The sequence below is a fragment of the Erpetoichthys calabaricus genome, chromosome 4 (assembly GCF_900747795.2).
Source record: "Erpetoichthys calabaricus chromosome 4, fErpCal1.3, whole genome shotgun sequence".
NCBI classification, from domain to species: Eukaryota; Metazoa; Chordata; class Cladistia; order Polypteriformes; family Polypteridae; genus Erpetoichthys; species Erpetoichthys calabaricus.
Genome location: NC_041397.2, coordinates 52,496,167 through 52,518,298, shown reverse-complemented (window position 1 = coordinate 52,518,298; position 22,132 = coordinate 52,496,167). Strand labels below are relative to the sequence as shown.

General features: G+C 37.3%; 1 protein-coding gene across 7 annotated transcripts in view; it reads right to left on the bottom strand.

Moving 5' to 3' along the window:
- LOC114650023 (ribosomal protein S6 kinase alpha-3) overlaps window positions 1-22,132 on the bottom strand; it is a 172,122-nt gene that overhangs the window by 11,849 nt on the left and 138,141 nt on the right. For 6 of the 7 annotated variants that reach the window (XM_028799453.2, XM_051927362.1, XM_051927366.1 and 3 more), the window contains 5 exons: window positions 17,012-17,137; window positions 9,739-9,828; window positions 8,664-8,822; window positions 7,704-7,865; window positions 7,178-7,254 (listed from right to left, as the gene is read on the bottom strand). In XM_028799453.2, the coding sequence (XP_028655286.1) occupies window positions 7,178-7,254; window positions 7,704-7,865; window positions 8,664-8,822; window positions 9,739-9,828; window positions 17,012-17,137 (614 nt within the window). The remainder of the gene's footprint in view (window positions 1-7,177; window positions 7,255-7,703; window positions 7,866-8,663; window positions 8,823-9,738; window positions 9,829-17,011; window positions 17,138-22,132) is intronic. The other variant, XM_028799454.2, reaches the window with a different exon arrangement.

Genomic DNA, 22,132 nt, shown 5'->3' with positions numbered 1-22,132 from the left:
ATCGATGCAATAGTGCTACTTATACCAAGTATTAAGTCCATCAAAAAGTCAAAAAAACAATTCCCTTTTTACAATGCATTTAAATAATTTGCTCTTTTACAGAAGACTTATTGTTTGAAAAATATATAAGGTAATGTATAAGATAAAATATGATGTGATATATAAGATAAAGTATCCAGTAAAGCAAATACAAAAAGTTGTCAATTTGTATTTTCTCCCTTTTCTGATATGCAAATCAAAAATCTCCAAAGAGCTATAGAGACTTTTAAAGAAGTACTAAATGGATTAGAATTAAAAGAAATTCAAAAGGTTGAAATCAAATACCGTAAACCACAAGGACTAGATAACATTTTTCCTTGAGTGGTTAAAGAATATAGATAGCTATTGCATAAAATATATAAATCCCTAACATGTACTTTTCAGCAATCACCATTAGACTGGAAGTGTGCAAACATTTTCCTGTTACACAAAAAAGGTGATTGGGTTGACTCACATAGATTAGTAAGCATAAACTGTAATCATTAATGGAAGCACTTATTGAAGAAATGACAAAGCAACACCTGTTTAGTACAGGTAAGCATAGGTTTACATAGAGGAGATGCGTTTTCTCAGGCAATCTACATGTGTTTTGTGGACTTGGATACAGCACATGATTGCATTCTGCAGAGTGTCCTGTAGTGGCTGCTTCAGGAGTACGGGGTGCTGGGCCTGCTATTGTGGGCTATTCAACCCCTGAACAACCCGAGTGAGAGCAAGGCTCAAATTGCCAGCAGTAAGTCAGATTCTTTCCTGGTTTGTGTGAGGACTTCACCAGGGCTATCCCCTGTCACCAATTCGGTTCATAATTTTTATGGACAGAATTTCTAGGCACCACCAAGAAGTAGAGGGGTGTTAAATTTGGTGACCTCAGGTTCGGTTCTCAGCCGAAAAAGGTGGAGTGCTGTCTCCAGGTTGGGAATAAAGTGCTGCCTCAAGCAGAGGAGTTTAAGTATCACTAGGTCTTGTTCATGAGTGAGGATCAAAGGAAACTGGAGACAGACAGGTGGACCAGAGCAGAGTCTGCAGTGATGTGAACGTTGTACCTGTCAGTTGTGGTGAAGAAACAGCTGAGCCCCACATCAAAACTTCTCATTTACTGGATGATCTATGTTCCTGCTCTCACCTATGGTCACAAGTTTGGATAATAAATGAAAGAACTACAATAGATTGCAAATACAATCGGCAGAAATGAGTTTCCCATGCAGGGTGTCTGGGCTCAGTCTTAGAGATAAGATAAGGAGTGCAGATAATCGCTCAAAGTTGAGCCACTGCTCCTCCACATTGAAAGGAGTCAGCTGAGGAGGTTCAGTAATCTGATTAGGATGCTTTCTGGTTTCCTCCCTGGGGAGATGTTTTGGGCATATTCAACTGGGAGGAGACTTTGGGTCAGACCCAGAACACACTGGAGAAAATAGATCTTTCAGCTGGTCTGCAAACATCTTGGTATCCTCCCTGAAGGAGTTGGAGGAGGAAAACGGACATCTGGGTATCCAAGCTCAGACTGTTGCCCCCGCAACCCAGACCTGGATGATTGGCAGAAGATGGATGGTGGTTGCTGCGCAAACCCAATTAGAACAGAATTACTGCATTTTGGACTATATCAATCAATAATAATAATAATAATAATAATAATAATAATACATTTTATTTATATAGCACCTTTCCCATGCTCAAGGCACTTGCAGAATATAATAAAGAACGGCAGCATATACAGCATATAGCATTGTACAAACCAGATAAATAAATAAAGTAGATTAAGACAGTGAATTTTGAAAAAAAAAAAAGACGGCATAATTGATGGTCTCTCTCACACACACACACACACACACACACACACACACACACACACAGGTTACATGAGCATCTTGACAGAGAAGTAAACTGGGAGAAGGGTAATAAAGTCAAGTAGAGCTAAAAGCCTTCCTGAACAGATGAGTTTTGAGTTGTTTTTTAAAAGAATTCATTGAGTCAGCTGACCTGATTAATTTCGGTAGGTCATTCCAGAGTCTGGGCGCTATACAGCTGAAGGCCCTGTCACCCATGGAGTGTAGATTAGTGTGGGGTAAAATGTTACTTTGTTCTCAGAACTTTGTGTTAGTAGATTTTCTTCTAGAAAATATGCAAAGTCGAATAAAGTGCCAGAAACGGAAGGTAAGTATAACCTTTCACAAGGGCAGAATTCTTAATTGGTTTTGGAATTACTGTACACACAAATAGAGAGTTTAAAAAGAGATGTGCAAAGCTGTATTAAGTTTTATTAGTATTGAGTCTTTGACTGTATACATGCCGGTCTTTTCAAACACATTTTCCTGGATATTAGTTGGATTACAGGCAGCCGGCTGGTGCACAGGTAGCCATATTCCACCTGCACTTCAGAACAGGTCTTCCGCCTGAAGTTAACCATGGTCGGGCCCAGTCAGTACTTGGATGGGAGACCATCTAGGAAAAAGCTTGGGTTGCTGCTGGAAGAGATGTTGATGAAGCCAGCAGGGGGTGTTTACCCTGTCGTCAGACTGTGGATCCTTCAACATCTGCAATAAGATGCTGCAGATGTTCTATCAGACAGTTGTGGTGAGCGCCCTCTTCTACGCAGTGGTGTGCTGGGGAGGCAGCATTAAGAGGAAAGACGCCTCACGTCTGGACAAACTGGTGAGGAAGGCAAGCTCTATTGTTGGCATGGAGCTGGACAGTTTGACATCTGTGGCAGAGCGAAGGGCGCTCAGCAGGCTCCTATCAATTATGGAGAATCCACTGCATCCACTTAATAGTATCATCTCTAGACAGAAGAGCAGCTTCAGCGACAGACTGCTGTCACTGTCCTGCTCCACTGACAGATTGAGGAGATCGTTTCTCCCCCAAACTATGCGACTCTTTAATTCCACCCAGAGGGGTAAACGTTAACATTCAACATTATACATAGTTATTGTCTGTTTTTCTGTTTTTCACCTGCATTGTTATCATTCTTTAATTTAATATTATTTATTGTATCAGTATGCTGCTGCTGAAGAATGTGAATTTCCCATTGGGTGGGTGGGAGTGAGTGAGTGAGTGAGTGAGTGAGTGAGTGAGTGAGTGAGTGAGGGAGGATGTATGTATCTATCTATCTATCTATCTATCTATCTATCTATCTATCTATCTATCTATCTATCTATCTATCTATCTATCTATCTCTCACCCCTTCACCACCTAAGAGTTAATTTCATCTAGGTGGATGCTACACATCAGTGGTGGTTGAAGTGGCTCCAGACTCACTATGTAAAAGCGCTTTGAGTAGTATGAAAAGTACTATATAAATGTAAAGAATTATTATTATTAAGATGGATGGACGAATATTGTGTTTAACTAACATACTACAGTTCTATGAGGAAGCAACAAAAGTACTCAATCATAGAACGCATAACATACTAATCTAGATTCTTTATAAAGCTTTAGTTAGGACCTGACATTACAGGCTCAATGCTTACTCTGTCGATGAAGTTAAATTTGACTTGAGCATCCATGTTTCAGGTGAAATTTATTTAAGTATGAAGTGTTAATGTAGAACAGAAATATTAAACACGACTAAACAATGGAGGAATCAGAAATATGAAACCACACCTTTAGAGAAAAAATGCAAAGTTAAACTCAAGGCTAATAAGATGGATTTAAAAGTGCATTGTATCAAGTTCATGCCTAGAGAGATTATCCTTAACATATACCTTCAGATCTTGGTTTGATGATATTTTGTAAGATGTGTCGGACTAAATGGTCTGTTCGTGGTAAAACTGTCACACACACGTGACTATGCACTTGCTTCTCTGTCAACACAGTAAGGGTCACAGTCTCACATTAGCCCAAAGTATGTACACAGAATGTTTTTTTTAAGTGGGACACAATAGACTTCTCACCAACCACACTGTTAAAATTAATATGGGTTATTTGCCCTGGGATATTAACTGTCTAAACAAGATATTTTATGTCCACTTTTAAAGTCAAACTGCCCATGCAATATTTAAAACTGTGCCATTCAAAAGCAGGGCATGGGCATCCCATATTTAAAAACAAAGAGAAAAAACCCCAGCTCACTGTACAAATGCATTGGAACTGTTACTAGTCTTGGAATTTGGCTTTTATGAAGAAAATACACTATGTGAATTACTAGTGGTGAAACTGACAGAACAACTGAATAAACAAGTGGGCAGTTGTACAAAGCTTCAACTAGATAAAAAGGGAGATCCAGTCCACCAGATGACATACATGACAACAGAAGGAAAATGTACAATGACCCTCATTATGACAGGATTTGATTTTTTTTTCTGCTATAGATAAGTTTGCCAAGGAAAAAAGAATCTAAGAACAATCCTAGACCATGCATACAAACAATAACTGCAATATATAAAGACATATTGTTTACAGTTATTATTAATTATATGCATAACCTAAAACAAACATGTTTAGAAAAAAAAAAATGTCCTTTGCAGGTACCATGATTCTCACTGGTAAAGAACAAAATCTTTCATAAAAGGCTTTTCCAGTTGCTCAGAACCTTAAACCCCTTTTTTCACACCATGTGTTTATTGTGATCTTTCCTAGTGTTGGCATTAATATCAGAAATAGTAACTAATTTGGTTTGTACAAATTCCTTTTAATTTGCTTTGTAAGGCATGTTTTTTTTATATTTTTAATATTATGTGTTGCAACATGAACCATGAATACATGATTTTGCATGCCCTAACAAGTAGCCAATTGCACAATGTGTTTAATTCAAAGTCTCTGATGAACATAGGACTTGTGTAGCGCAATTAACACTTTGTTTTTTGTGCCTCACTTTGACTTTACTAAAAAAAAAAAAGAATAAGCAGGGACTTGACAGACTTTTTTTTTTTTTGTTAAACAACAAGAAATAATGATTGCAAAATGCTCCCCATTTAGACCAGTCTTCCTTACAGCATTTTTTTTCTAGTTCTAGAAATTTCTTTCCAGTTGTGCTATAAGAAGGGTTAGGTTTCTTCCAGGTGAGTATGATAAGCACAGGCAATGTAGTATGGGATATCACAGTAGACTTTTTTGTTGCATAATCTTATCCTATCTGGTGTTACTCCAGATATTGGTGCTAAAGGATTATGAATAATTGTTAATACAATTCTGCTAGAGAAGCAAATACGTTTCCTCAGAATGGTCTGAAAGTTAGACATTCTGAAAACACATGTCATTGTTTGACATCATAATTGAAATCAAGATAGAAGTTTGAACTGAAGTATGCACAATATTATGCTGAATTACGCAATTCTTTGCATAGGCACAAGAAGAATAAAAGTTGTGAACAGATGAATTCCATTTTGTTCTTGAGATATTGATTCAGATGTCTGTAACCCATGATACCTAAAATCATCTGGGCCGCACACCATGAAATTTTGATAAAGTGTAAGAACACTACCCATATCATTATCATTACTAGTCATCATTACTGTTATAGCCCGATATGGATAGACACTTAATATTCTCTCGCGTTTGCCAACTTCAGATTCAATTGCACTGTTAATCTGCATTCCAAATTTGTTGTGTATTTTTTGGGTTAAAACGATACAAAACTTTTCTTCATGCTAAATAATATGAATAGTTTGACTAAAAAAAATTCTCTTAGGGTCAACATATTAAATTACACTTGTACTGACAGCATATCATTGGGTGGTCTTACATATTCTTGATCAGTTTTAGAAATTTCAATAATTAGTTCTGACAACCTTCTAGTTATGCAAATTGTTTTGGAGCTAAACTTGTGAAATGATCTGTCCCCTCAATGTTTTTTTCCCCCTTTAGTGATCCCATTCTTGAGATGCATTAAACACTATAAAAATATCAATTTGTGCAGAAATGAATTCACATCAATTAATGTGTTGTCAATTAATTCACATTCCTTTTGCCCACATGTAACACTTTTCATTGCTTATGTTAAACTGCATTTTTGAAGTCTTTGTCCCATTGTGAAGATTGATGAAGTCTTTTTGATTTGTTGTTGCTGCCTCCTCAGTGTCTGCAATTCCTCCAATTTAGTATCAGCTTCACATGTTACAAGTTTACTAACTACACTTGAACCGATGTCATGAATATAAATATAAATCGCAAAAAGTACCAGTCCACAAACAGACCCCTGAGGGACTGTACTGATGATCTCACTCCAAGTGGAGCACTCCCTCTTATCTGTAGTCTTTGCTTCTTGCTGGTTAACCAACATAAGGTCCAGTAGAGCTTTGAAACTGAATATTGCTTAACTTAAGGTTCTTTAAAATAAAATTTAAAGGAAAATAATATTTCTATAGTGGTGCACCATTACATTTATACATGAAAATGTAAATTATAGCATATATGCTGTATATTAATAATTATGAAAGTTGAACTAAGCAACAAGTGTTACATTTCCTAAGCTGCGTACAACAGCAGTTTTAACATGTTGAGTTTAAATAGTTTTAACATGTCCGCAGGAACCTTTAAACTAGGTTCTCATGTAAGAAAGGAACTTGACTAACATCTTTAGTTTCAAAAGAATTGACTTTATGCCAATTTCAGAAAAACACAGCATCTGATAATGAACATTTTGAATGTGAATACGAGTATATTATACCTGTTACAATTTATGCCCTAACACTTGTGACTGACAAAATTTAAAAGAATAAGTAAATAAATGAATGAACATTGCTTTCAATATATTCTAACTAGTATAAGGTGTGCATCTTGTGGCCTCAGAGATTTTAGTCGTATCTGTAATAAATACTAGCTCTTAAACAATTAAAATAAAAAGTGTTAGAACTATTACTGTTCCTACGGGAATCATCATTAGGTATATAAATTCAGCTAATAAAAAAGTTACAGCTAAATATCACGGCAAATAATTCATACAAAACAATCCCTCTTTATGTTTAACTCAATCATAGCATGAAAAGTCTCTAAATGTGCTTCATATTAAAAAGCTCAGAATTAAAGAACACGGCAGTGAAAAATTCAACATGCAACAGTATGGCTGCAAATATATCCTGTTTACTGTACATACACTATAATATTAGACAGGAATAATTCTGCTGGTCACACACTATATCCATCATAGAATACAGGTATATAAACTATTTGACTAGCTTCTGATTAATATATTTTTCTAACTTACCCAGTAAGCATAGTGTACAACAGAACACCAAGACTCCATATATCACATGCTGCGTCATATCCTTGTTTTTTCAGAACCTATGACAAAAGCAACAGAAAAACACCATATATTTTGATTAGAAAACGCTTACCATACTAAAACACTGTGATAAATATATGTGATTAGATGGAATATTTACGGAGGATGACATTTCTAAAAAATGCAATGGAGATGTAAACATTTTGCTTTGGTAAAATTGGTGATAAAAATATGTAAAATCACATGAACACAGAAAAAAGTAATAATAGCATGCTCAAAGGATTTAGTTCTTGTTTGACAGCATGTATTAATCTTAATGATAAACATTGCTTAAGGTCATCAACACTTGAATGCAACTTAATATGTCTCTTAATGGTAGACAGTGTTTGTAAACTGTGTTCGGAGATTTTTCAGGTAATGGTGTGGTAATCACTTGCAAATTTTTTTTTTTTTTCATTTAATTTTGACAGCAAACTTCACATGCATTACAAAAAAAAAAAAAAATTACTTCAGGGGCCACAAAATTAGCCGTATAACATGGTGTCATAAGAAGACCATTCTCAGCTCGTAGTTGTTTAGCAAATCCAAAGTCACAAATTCGAATAGATTCTGGATTTCCCGATTCATCCACATACAGGATGTTGCTTGGTTTGAGGTCCCTGTGCACAACCTGCAATGAAAACAAAATGTAAATAATTTAAGTAATGTAGCAAATGAGTTAAACATGAATACCTTTGTGCCAAGATGAGGGAAACACCTCTGTGCCACCCTAAAAATGGAAGAAACTGCTAATACATTGCTTATCAAATTAATGATTTAGTCCTAGGCCTCCCTGTATTCCTCAGCCCACATACATACTTAAAGGGCAAGGCTCCCTTAATGCTACTGGCCTCGTCTATCATATGTAATATAGGGCAGTACGCTGAAAATCTAGCAGCTTGAAGAACCTCTTCTGTTACTCACTTGGTCCTCCATAACCACTTTCTGATCAGAAGGCTAGGAATCCTTGAAGCCTGTTGGGTTAACAACTCCATAGTGTACCAAGGAAACACTGCATGATGGTACCCAGATCACAACTCTAAGTTCTGTGCTGGTGTCCCCTGTCAATTACCCGGCTTATGAACCTAACACATCTAAATCACATAATGCCCCATTATCTGTGTGACTGCCCTAACCTTCTAACTCTGACATATATGAAATGAATAAAAACAATTTGCTTAAAATAGATTTGCTTAAAATGCAAAAATAAAAAAAATCTCATTTACAAATAAAGGCTACAAAGAGATTTATTTACCTTTATTTTCAGTAAAAAATGTTTATGTTGGTGCTGTATTTTAAAACAAAATACTTGGCCTATCTTTGTCAAGTAAATTACTCATTAATTTTTGATTAGGAATGAAAAGAATAAGGCATATTGTATTTGTTAGATAATAAAACAGTACATATAACAGTATATAGAAATTCTTACTCCTTGCACGTGAAGATATTCTACGGTCTTTGTAATGGTGTGAAGAACAGCGCTAGCTTCCCTTTCAGAGAAGAACTTCTGCCGAAGAATTTTATCAAGTAGCTCCCCACCTTTCATTAATTCTGTTACTAGGTACACAAACTTGCCATCATCATACACCTGCCAAATAAAAATAGATTACATAATATTGTTCAATTATTGTTAGTCTTTAACTAACTTTAACATATTCATAAATACGTGAAGTACAGAATTAATGTTACAAGAAAGTTGTGTAATTAAATTAAAATAAAGATAATTTTTAACAGCCTTTAATAAGTGTGCTTTATTGGTACATGTGCTGCATAAATGCATTACTTCTAATACCAGTCTAAAGTTTCTCACCTTCCCTTCTACTCAATGGAGGATGTGGTAAATTATTATAATTTTTGAAATTCAAATCAGGGTCGCAGAGAGCACTGTGTACAAGGCAAGAACCAGCAATGGACAATGCACCAAACCATTGGAGGGTTCACTGATGTGCACACCCTCACTTGTATAGAGGTATCCATTATCCTAACCATTTGTTTGTAAAGGAGGCAGGAAAACTGGGGTAGAGAAAACCCATGCAGAAAAATACAGAATGTGGAAATATTATCTCCTCCTTTTATATGTTAAATATCAGACAGCAGTATAAATACACTGTAAATACAATATAAACATGCATGTGCAAATACATATACAAGCATGTATATACCAGCACGTACTGTTTGCAATATTAAAAAAAAATGTATACATGATGTAATAGAAAATTATAGAAAAGAAACACTGCAGTATAGTTCAGAGAAAACCTAAGGGGATGCAATTACCAAATGGGCAATAATTAAACACAGTAAATAATTTTAGCAGCTCTTAGCTTGGTACATACAGTATGCACAGTGTTACACTATACTGTCCAGTTCATATTATTTATATTTTGATGATGTGTATAAGCATTAGTTCTGCTGGATCAAAGAGAAGCCTGAATAGAAAAAAATTTTAGTAGAAAGAGAAAAAAACAGTGATATATTTTTGAAGGTTCAATTAAAAACATACTTACATCTTTTAAAGTAATAATATTTGGGTGCTGTCCATAGCGCAGAAGAATCTCTATCTCTTCAGATGGATCTCGCTTACTCCTGTTAATAATCTAAAAGAAACAAGTTACATTTAAGTGCCTTTAAAAGATATTCTGCATACACACATATTATATATACTATACACACATATTATATTACACACACACACCCGCAAACAAACACCAATCTAGTATCATAAGTCCATGAGATATGGCTAAAAAAAAACAAAAAAACACCCTCATTATTTTAAACAATTCTGTGACTTATTTAAATATTTAATCCAAAAAAATCACTTTCAACTGTTCTTAATGAGAATGAAAATAGAACTATATCTTTCCTAGAAATTCAAAACCTTATTATAAATTTATTGTAATTTGAGAAAAAAAAGCAACATTTTTTTTCTTTTTTTCTGTGCAGACTTTTCTGCATATTTTTAAAATTTGATTTTACATTTGCAGCTATCATTCTTCCTCCCTGTGTCCTCCACAGATCTTTTCACATCATTTACAGGGAACGTTCCTTTAACTCTGCAGTTTAACTTACAATTTTTTCTTTAATTTCTGCCCTCACTGCTATTCCCTAAATGTCTTTCATACCTTGGAGGACACCAGCCATCTTCTTCTCTCTACTATAACTAGAGGCAGGGCAGGCCCTAACCATTTTGTGGCCTTATGGAAGGTCTTGCTGTGGGGCTCCGACTTGCACAATGAAAACATGTATTGTGATATATAGATGTTCCATCAAGATTGTCCACCTTTGAGGTGCAACTGAAAAGAAGCCATAATGCTTTTGCTGATGTCCAAAGAAGGTAATAGAGGGTGAATTCAGGCTGCATCTGCTAGAACCAAATTTATGGTGTGGGCAATATCTGGCATACAGAAATGTTAGGGAGGTTTTTGCAGCACTCTGGCTGTCACACCATTGTGCTTGTCATTCACGCTGGCACCAAAAAGAATATTTAGTTACTCAAGTCTCTCCAGGGCAAGATAGACATGCTGTAATTTTTCCTGCTGTCTCTTTTGCTGGATGGAATCCCATAAAGTGCCTTTAATCCTGGGTACTTTCTCCAGTGTGACAATACCTATACTTAGTATTGTTTGCTACTCATGGCTAACATCAGGTGTGCAATTCAAAATACTGTAGTAGAGTAATATTTGGACTGCTTGATGTTACTCACTATATGCTCAAATATCTTCTCACTTATGGAATTAATAAGCTCATTTTGGATTGTTTATCTTAAGTAGCTTGTGTGCCACTCTTAATGTGTTCTGTATGCTGTTTCATAAATGCTTTTCCTTTGAAGCAAACAATGATAATCAGAGTCATTGAACAGTGAACACAAAAATCCTCCTGCTAAGAAAAATGTGATAGACTTCACATTCAATTTTTTTTTTAAATAAGAAACAAGTATTAGCCATTGTAGCCCTGTTTGGTTTCTCCTTGGAGATTTCCAGTTTATTATTTAGTTAAATAATTTGCAGATATGCTCTCTTCTGTGCATAGTGAAACACTGCTTTTCTCGTGGAGTATTCTATTGTGTAGAGAAAACACTTGTGTGGATTATGTAACAAACTAACTTAATAAGTAACAAGTGCAGTCAGGTCAGGTCGGGGAGCATACACTGGTACAGCATGTTGCCCCACCCACCACATGACAAAATAACTTGGGATCCTCGTTGGCAACCCCCCAGGCAGACACACAGTCCAGTCCCACCCTCCGGAAATGACCCTCTATCTGCCACAGTCAGGTGTTACATGGGTCTTCCCTGACCTGGTCCAGCCACTCGGGTCCTCAACAATGAGGATTCTGCGAGCCGGATCACCATAGGGGAATCACGCCACATGGCCGTAAGTGCCATAACTGACACTCCCTTACAACCGCTCATTTGAAACAAAGTCAAACCAGCTGTACCCAAGGATTCTCTGAAGAGACACAGTACCAAAGGAGTCCAGTCTTTATCTCAGATCACTGGATAACGTCCATGTCCCACAAACCATATAGCAAGACAGGTAGCACCAGGACTCTAAAGACTTGGACCTTCATCCCTTTGCATTAATATTGGGAGCGCCACACACAACTTTCTAGCGACCTCATGACCCTCCATGCTCTCCCAATCCATCTACTGACTTCATAGGAAGAGTCACCAGAAACATGAATGTCACTGCCAAGGTAAGTAAACCTCTCAACAAGGTTGACACTCTCTCCGCAGGTAGACACACTGCTGATGGCTGTGCCTAGAAGGTCATTAAAAGACCTGGATCTTGGTTTTTATCCAGGACACTCGTAAGCCCAGACACTCAGACTCCTCACTCAGTCTCTCAAGAGCCCCAATCAGAGCCTCCACTGACTGTGAAGATCACAGCATCGTCAACAAAGTCAAGATCAGTGAATCTTTCTTCAACAGATGCTCCACAACAGCTGGACCCCATGACCTTGCCCAACACCCAGTCCATGCATACAGAGTAGGAGCAAGAATACACCCCTAACGAACACCAGAATCAACTGGGAAAAACACAGAGACTTTGCCTCCACTCTGCATAGCACTCACAGTATCAGTGTACAGGCCGGCCATGATATCCAGCAACCTTGAGGGGATCCCGCAGATTCTCAGGATGTCCCATGGGGCAGCTCGATCAACTGAGTTGAACACTGTACGAAAATTGACAAAGGCTGCAAAGAAACTCTGATGATATTCGCATTTGTGCTCCATGAGAAGCCTCCATGTCAGAATGTGGTCGATGGTAGACTTCTTAGGTGCAAAACCAGACTGCTTTGGTCGCTGGTAAGTGAGCAAGTGATCACGTATCCTACTGAGGACAACCCTAGCAAGGACCTTACTTGGCGCTGACAGCAGTGTTATCCCCCTGTAATTGCCAAATCCAGGTGATTGCCCTTCCCTTTCCAGACAGGGACGACAAATCCCATTTTCCAGTCAGTTGGGATGACGCCTGTTTCCCAAATGGAAGCAAAGATTGCCTGCAATACCAGGAGGACAGCCTTTCCACCAGTCTCGAGAAGGTCACCCCGGATACCACAGATCCCTGCAGCCTTCCCTATCCTACCTCTCAGTGAGATTGGGTTGTTCACAGCTAATTGGAGGATCAACATAAAGACCCATGGACCCAGAGATATCCAACAACCTAGCTGGAGGATCAGCTTTAAACAACTGCTCAAAGTAGCCAGTCCAGCGGGTCACAACTGAAATATCATCCTTAAGGACCATCAGCCTAACTGCAACTCTCCGAGGAAAAGATCTGGATGTGCGTAATGCTTCAAATCCTCTGTAAGCAGGACGTGGGTCACTGGACCATAGATATGGTGTCACTTGCTCTAAGATTCCTCTATCAAACACCTCCTTATCTGCCCTAAGAGTCCTTGCAGCCATCCTTCTCACTTCCCAGTACAGACCGGAGTTGCCATCAATCCGTGTGCTGCAGCTCCTCTCGATGATATCCAGAGTGCCCTGTGAGATGAAACACCAGTAACACCAACACAACCCTTCGCAACCTTCAGGGTCTTGTCACGGAAGGTCTCCCACATCACATTAGGATCAGCAGTCACACCCAAGTCCGTAAGTTCCTCATACAAACTGCATGCAAACTTGTTAGAAACAGCCTGATCTTGGAGTCTGGCCAGGTCCAGCCTCATTTTCCTAGTAGGTGGTAATCTACTGGACCTAAGCTGGATCTGCAGTTTTGTAAGTGCCTCCAGTGGCTGGCCATGAGAATATGATCAATCTGCTTCACTGCACCACCAGGACTGGAGTATCAAGTCCAACAATGCAACTCAGGGCGCTGTAACCAGGATCCAGCGATTGGCAACCCCTGACCTTTTGCAAAGTCAAGAAACATGGTGCTACTTTCACCACGGTCAACCAGACCCATGGGGACTAAGGAAATCCTCATAGCCAGCCCTGTCAGTGCCAGTGGTTGCACTGAAGTCACCCATGACCAGAAGAGCATCACCTCACAGGCACCCATCAAATACGGAGCGAAGCTGCTAATAAAATATCTCCCTCACCGAGACATCATTCACCACAGTCGGAGCACACACTGAGACAACAGACAAGGCACCCAGGATGTGCCGTAATGAGAGTCTCATAATACGCTCATTGAAAGAAGTGATATTGGACACCATCAGAAGGAGCCGATCCGCTAGAGCAAAAGCTACGCCCTGAGTTTGACACCCATCAGAGCGACCAGACCAATAAAAGGTGTATCCACCTACAGAGATCTGGCCAGTCCCAGGTCTGCGCACCTCTGAGAGTAGGAGCAAGAATACACCCCTGACGAACACCAGAATCAACTGGAAAAACACATCTTCTTTGAAGAGAACTAATTATAAAATGTGAAGTGTTACTAGCTAACATATTATAATGTTTTGAAGTCTGTTAGCTAAATAGAGTGGCTATGGTTTTTGATTTTAAGACGTGACTAATGAAAACTAAATGTGGATTTAAGAATTTATTAGCAATATTTTTATAAATAATATAGTATGTTGTATTTTTAAACTAGATTGTAAAGGATAAACCATGATACATATTTTTGAAAATTTACTTACAAAATACCTAAATCATTAAGTAAATACACACTGAATCACAAATTTAATGTAAAATCAACACAAAGGAATTAAAAAAATGAATGACAGTTTAAAGTTAAACAATGTCCTTAAACCTGAACTTTTAACAAAATACTACTTGAGCAAGTACAACCTGAATTTGAATGCCTTCCTAAAAATCAAGTTGAAAAGAAGGCAAAAAGAAAATGAGGCAAATGCATTAATTCTCAAATTGGCATAGCATATGAGACACAGACGTTTCAAAGTAAAAATGAAACAATTGAAACATTTGCTAACTTTGAATGCAATGCTGAAGACTGATCTTAACACTAGAATCCCTGAAGCCTACGAAAAAATTCATAATCCCGGGCCACCTTAAATTCCTTCGCACCTCTCCATTAGCATCTTTTGTTTTGCAAATGTGTCAATAAGCACAAGCAGCCTGCTATCCCATCCCCCACAACGCCGCAGCTCAATTCAGGGAAAAAGTTCTCAAGGCTCAAGTGTGTTTATCTGTGTGTGAGGTGCCTGGAGTTGTATAAGGTAAATAATATAAAGTTATTTGGAATACATGCATTTCATGTATGTTCTTTGTCTACAACAATCTGTGTAAGTGTACAATGAAAGGAAATGTGAGGCAAGAAATGATGAACAGTCAGTAACACCCCATGTAAATTTTGGCTAATTGTAAAAGTTAACACTTTTTTATTATTCAGTTTTATTCTGTCAGTGATGTTCACGTGGTACAACGGAACTTGCCCCACCCTCTCGGAGTTGATGACATTTATCTCCATTCTCTTTAAAGATACGATGTCGTGTGACCGCTATCAGACTATCATGCGGCATTTGCGCTTTGACAACATAGAGACCCATGCAGAACGTGTGAAAAACGAGAGGTTGGTTGTGATTTCAGACATCTAGCAACGTTTTGCTGAGAGCTGTGTTTTGAGTTACAACCCAACGGCATAGACTTTCCGAGTCTGTGGTCATAAAGCTTATGGAGCCGTGTCTGGACAAAGGCAGTACTGTAACAACAGGGCTTCTTCCCAGCGCTTTCGCTGGCCAATAGGCTGCTGCACCTCAACATATCTCTGCCTGGCACCAAAAGTAAAATGGGACTTCCACCTGCAGTTAAAGTCGCTTTAGTACGCAAGCAATTCGCCACCCTAGTGTTTAGAAATGGCAGTCAGTTTGATTCATGCACATGCATCACTAAAAAGACATCAGTTTTAGCCATTTCTGGAGGAAGCTGAACTGGAATACATTGCCCTTTTCTCCACACAGATGTCAAATGGGTAAGCACAGATGTATTTTTGAAAAGGTTTAGTAAGTTTTTACCAGAAATCAAGGACTTTGACTATTTTTAAATAACAAACAGAACAGAAATGGCTGGGGGATGAGCAGTGCCTCCTAGACTTGGTGTTTGTAACAGACAAGTTGAATAACCTGAATTTGGAGCTGAAGGCAAAGGCAGGAATTTCATTAATATACAGAGTTCTGAGAATAAATTCAAGCAAAAGTTAAAATTACTTTGACTTCAAAGGTGGAATGTTATAACTTGAAACATTTTCTAAATGCAACAGAAGAGCTAGAAAATTAGCAAGCTATACTGCATGTAGTTCAACTTCAACATGATTAACAAACTCTGAGGAACTCTTCAAAGACCTTGCATCATTTGAACTGATTGCAGAATTTATGCACCATTCAGATAAAAGTGATGGTCACTGTTCAAGAGTTTTGGAACTTATGTCACCAGAAAAAGTACCCAAATATGTGGAAATACACCATGTACTCAGCAATGACATATATATGTGAATCCACATTAAAAAAAATGATTAAAGCCAAATATTGCTCATCCACCCGGAAGCCTATTTGAGGATTACTGTCCTAAGTACACAAATCTAGTTGACTCCATGCAGTGCCTGTCTGCTACTATAATATTTAGCCTAATTGTTTGCTAACTACTTTTAACACATTACACCTTATACATCAGTAGATCTTTTTGAAATGTCCACTAAAAATACACATCTCAAGTTGAAAAAGTGTGGCCATCCGGTTTTAGGAACTGTATGCTGACATCTTTAGTTTGATGGTAAGGATGAAAGTAATTGACAATGAAATTGTATTAGTGAAATATTTTGTCACTGAGCTTTGCTTCACCATGTTTCAGAAAGTCTGTTACTTCAAAGCAAATAATTAGCAAACTGTGCACAAGCAAATGTTTGCAATAAGTGGGCATACGTCAAACTAACTGGGCCACTCTAACGTCAGTTTTCAAGGGATTTACACACTTTTCAAGTATATGGTTATAATATCAGTTTAATTATCAATCGTCTTTACTATTATTTCATTTAAAAATACTTTTATAGTCATTTTACTTAGCTTTCTTTAAGGATAATAACCTTGCTGGGAATCCTCATTAACAGAGAAAGGCGAGAAGAATAAAGTGTGACATTTGCTGATTAAACTAAATTATAGGCATTGCTAATGGTTCATATTGTTTTATATATAAAAAACAGGATTGTTTTTAATCTTCTTATGGTCTCCCAAAAATCTTTATTTTATGCTGATAAAAATGATTAAACCTTGCATAAGTGTCACAGTTGTATCCATAAGTACCATATTGCCATTTCAGTCTTTAAATCTTTTTAGTTGTATGAATGGTATTTTTATCAGTAAAATCAAAACATAAGTTACCTTTACAGCATATTCCATATTTGTGCCCATATGAATGCATCTCTTGCAAACTGAGTAGGATCCAACTCCAATATCTTCTTTCACATCGTACACATCAGTGAACTGAATGCTATTTCTGTGGAGCTGCTGAAAGACAAAAACTTATTAGGAAATGCAAATTTAACTAAAGTAAATTTGTAACAGCCACCAGATATAAACCAGATTATGTCCTAATGGAAATGGTACAATTATGTTTAATAAGTAGCGTTTGATAAAAGCAAAGTCAGAATTGTTGGAACATCTTACAATTCCAGTTGTGCCAATGTGGAGGTCCACTTAATCAAAATTATTTATGAATGTCATTATTGGATATATATTTCTTTTCAGTGTAAAATAATTGAAACACGATACAACTATATATTCATTCACAAGGAGCACACCAAAATTGCTTTGTTTTTTAAGAAGCATTTACCATTCACTTTAATTGAAAATTCCAATTCAGTCAGTGGCCTGTCAACATAGTATGCCGTTATATATCACTTAATCATATTTTTACATTATGTACATGTTAAAAGAGTATACTGTATATCACAAAATTTACAATTTCAAAATAGTTCAAATATCACAATATATACTTATTGACAAAAGAAAGTAATGTTTTATGCACACAGAAAATAAAAAGTTGTGTACAGTAATCCCTCCTCCATCGCGGGGGTTGCGTTCCAGAGCCACCCACGAAATAAGAAAATCCGCGAAGTAGAAACCATATGTTTATATGGTTATTTTTATATTGTCATGCTTGGGTCACAGATTTGCGCAGAAACACAGGAGGTTGTAGAGAGACAGGAACGTTATTCAAACACTGCAAACAAACATTTGTCTCTTTTTCAAAAGTTTAAACTGTGCTCCATGACAAGACAGAGATGACAGTTCCGTCTCACAATTAAAAGAATGCAAACATATCTTCCTCTTCAAAGGAGTGCGCGTCAGGAGCAGATGTCAGAGAGATAGAGAAAAGCAAACAAATCAATAGGGCTGTTTGGCTTTTAAGTATGCGAAGCACCACGGCACAAAGCTGTTGAAGGCGGCAGCTCACACCCACTCCGTCAGGAGCAGGGAGAGGGAGAGAGAGAGAGAGAGAGAGAGAGAGAGAGAGAGAGAGAGAGAGACAGAAAGAGAAAAACAAACAAGCACAAATCAATACATGCCCTTCGAGCTTTTAAGTATGCGAAGCACCGTGCAGCATGTCGCTTCAGGAAGCAGCTGCACAGAAGGTAGCAACGTGAAGATAATCTTTCAGCATTTTTAGACGAGCGTCCGTATCGTCTAGGTTTGCGAACAGCCCCCCTGCTCAATCCCCCTACGTCAGGATCAGAGAAAGTCAGCGCAAGAGAGAGAGGGAGAAAAGTAAGTTGGGTAGCTTCTCAGCCATCTGCCAATAGCGTCCCTTGTATGAAATCAACTGGGCAAACCAACTGAGGAAGCATGTACCAGAAATTAAAAGACCCATTGTCCGCAGAAATCCGTGAACCAGCAAAAAATCCGCGATATATATTTAAATATGCTTACATATAAAATCCGCGATGGAGTGAAGCCGCGAAAGGTGAAGCTCGATATAGTAAGGGATTACTGTATTTCTGAAGCTAGATGGCAACATTACACTTAGCAGCTGAAAATAAGCATTTTGACTACACCTACATGACTATTTCTCCTATAGAATGTTTGTTAAATGTGGATACTGCATGTTGGGGCTCATGTTTTTAGTAAGAGTACCCTTTCAAACAGTGTACTACAATATATATTAATTTATGTGTAATGGACAGATCTGTTATTAAGGTGACCTTTCTTCAAATGAAGCCTATCTTTATTCCTGAAGGCATTCTTTTCTCATACTGTCAACTTTACTCTCCTACAGGGCACATGTCAGGTATAATGGTTTTGATTCCCAAATTACTACACAAGATTTTGACAATGATTTATCCAATCACACTAAGTTACATGATTCTGTTTTTCCACCTCTTTCATTTTAATTAGAGAACTCAAGCCTGGTCTTCACTATTTATAAGAATCTACAACTGTTAGAAATGAAGCTGCTTCTAAAGTCCAAGGCATGGTCTGGGCAGTGAAAAATGGAATCTGTTCCTGAGAAATTATGTAAAAAAAATTTATACTTTTATATTATAATAATTAAGTATCTCAATAAAAACATATTTATAATTATGGAATATGTAGAATGAAAGGAAAGGGTTAAAAGGGTTACAACTTAATTTGATATCTACGTAAGTAACACATTGCACATTGAAAAATTATTGCATTTTAAGCAGATGTCTAGTTACATTTTTAGAAGGAAAAGTTATTTTTCCCTCTTGCCAATCTGAAGAGAAATGAAATGAAAATCAGAAAAAAATATTTTAAATTATAATATATTTTAATACACTATCCAAGCACCAATCAGCCACAACATTAAAATCATCTGCCTAATATTGTGTAGGTCTCCCTCATGCCTCTGACCTATCAAGGCATGGACTCCACAAGACCTCTGAAGGTTTCCTGTAAGTTAAAAGGAGGAGGCTTCATGGATTGGACTTGTTTTTCCCACACATCCCACAGACGTTTGATCAGATTTGTAACACCAGGCCACCTTCTTCTAACACTCCACGATCCAGCTCTGACATGCACATGCCCATTGTAGGTACTTTCAGTGGAGGACAGGGGTCAGCATGGACACTCTGAACAGTCCACGGCTACGCAACCTCATACACAGAACAATGCAATGCCCTGTACGTTTTGATATCTTTCTCTCATGGCCAGCATTAAGGTTTTCAGCATTTTGCACTACAGTATCTCTTCTGTGGGATAGGGCCAGTTGGGCTAGCACATCAATGACCCTTTCTTCTTTACTTGGACCACTTTTGGTAGGTACTAATCACTGCATACCAGGAAAGTCCCAAAAGACCTGCCATTTTGAAGATGCTCTGATCCAGTCGTCCAGCCAACGCAATTTAGCCCTACTCAAAGCTGCTCAGATCCTTACGCTTGCCCATTTTTTCAACTTCCCACAAATCACCTTCAAGAATGGACTATACACTTGCTGCTCTATTATAGCCCGCCCCTTGACAGGTGCCACTGTAAAAAGATAACCAATATTATTCACTTTCCCTGTCAACAGCTTTAATGTTATAGCTTACTGTTGTACACAGATACTGTATACATACACATAAATATGTATTTTTTTCATGCGTTTTAATTTATTAACCTGTACAATGTAGGAATTGTTCAAGCTACTTAATGACTAAGGTTTGAAGGTGCTAGGTAGAGATTTTATACAAAGAATACCAGTTTCAGCTACATAATAGTAAAATAAAGTGAGGATTCTTGTTATTCCAAAACACTTCTCAAGGTAACAATAAAATTGTGAAAATCTGAATTTATTATTAACTATTTCAATAGAGACAATTAAAAATGGATTTACTGTTCTATAAAACACTGTCACTTTAAAAAAAAGGTTACATGAGCTATAAAACTTTAGAGACAAACACATATAAAAGGATGCAATCATTAATTTTTGATGAAAAAAATCTGAAAATTATATATGTACTCAGAATCTGCTAATACAGGTAGCATTTTAACTTGGTATTACTACTATCAGTTTTACCCATAAAAATGCAAATGGTACACTTTGTTTCATTGAAATGGAGCAGAAATAACTCGATATTGACACACTTAACAGTCTTTTATATAGAAGATAGCTTTCACCTCATTTAGAAATCATTCATTCATAAATCTCAGAGAGAAATACACCTTATTAAAAAGATATTTTTTCATTATTTGCAAATCAAATATGTTATTTATTGTAATATATATTGTAGTATTGTCCACAATACTGTTCACAATATAATTTACAAAACAAAGCTAATCATTATACTCATAATCATAGATTGAAAAGTCACTCTTCAAATACATTCTTCCTTTATTTTTATGATGCTGTCAAATCTGAATAGGCTCTTGTCCTCTTATTGGACTCCTTGCAATTATCATACATGAAACATTCAATCATCCTCCTATTGTAGTTATTTAGATACATTGTTAACTTGCTGCCCAATTTTGGAAAAAGGCTGTACAGTTCTCTGTTTCTTGATAATATAATGGGCTGTGCTAATTAATTGTGTCAATGGCGGAGTGGTGGCTCTGAGGCTAGGGATCTGCACTGGCAATCGGAAGGTTGCCGGTTCAAATCCCGTAAATGCCAAAAGAGATTCTGCTGTGTTGGGCCCTTCAGCAAGGCTCTTAACCTGCAATTGCTGAGCGCTTTGAGTAGTGAGAAAAGCGCTATATAAATGCAAACAATTATTAATTATTATTAATTGGGTCAACTCAAGTATTGTATAAAATATGCCATCTTTTTTTGAGATACTGCTCTTTTTTAACCTCATGAGTAGTGTTAGCTCTTATACTTTACCCATATTCTCCCCAATTCTTACTGAGGGAAAGCCTGGGAGAAATAAGAATATCAAAATAAGTATATGTAATACTGTTCCATGAAAAAAACAAAGCAAAATATAATAATATGGTGTGTCGCTTTTATAAACTCAAAAGGCTGAGCACTTCTTGTCCAATTAAGACAGTGTGCAGGAAAAAGTAAAATATGTTAAAGAACTAAGATCTACCTTGTTGGAAAGCATTGCCTTCCCCCAAATAACAAATATAATAATACCCTTCAGAATATGTTGTGGTTAGATTCATTACTGCCAAGTAAAAATTGTTTATAATCAGCACAGTTCATATGTCCCGTAAAGTTAGAAGCCAAAGGTAATGGAACTAGCTGAAGGATCAATTAGTGGTGAAACATCTTGGACACCTAACACAACAGATGTACTTTCCACTGCACACTGGGAGGTTATCAAAGTATAGACCAAAGATGGACAGAATACATCTCCCAGCTGTGTTTGATACTTGGAAATTCTACAGGAGATGGACACTGTCCTTGATTATAAGCAAGTACAGTGTACCGTGTTCAGCCTAACATACATGTTACTTTCATGATGAAAAACAGGTAGAAAATGAGATGAGGTGGTCTTTATCTTGCTTAATACTGACAAACAATGATGTGCTGATAACTGCTCGATCAATCAAGTTGTGCAG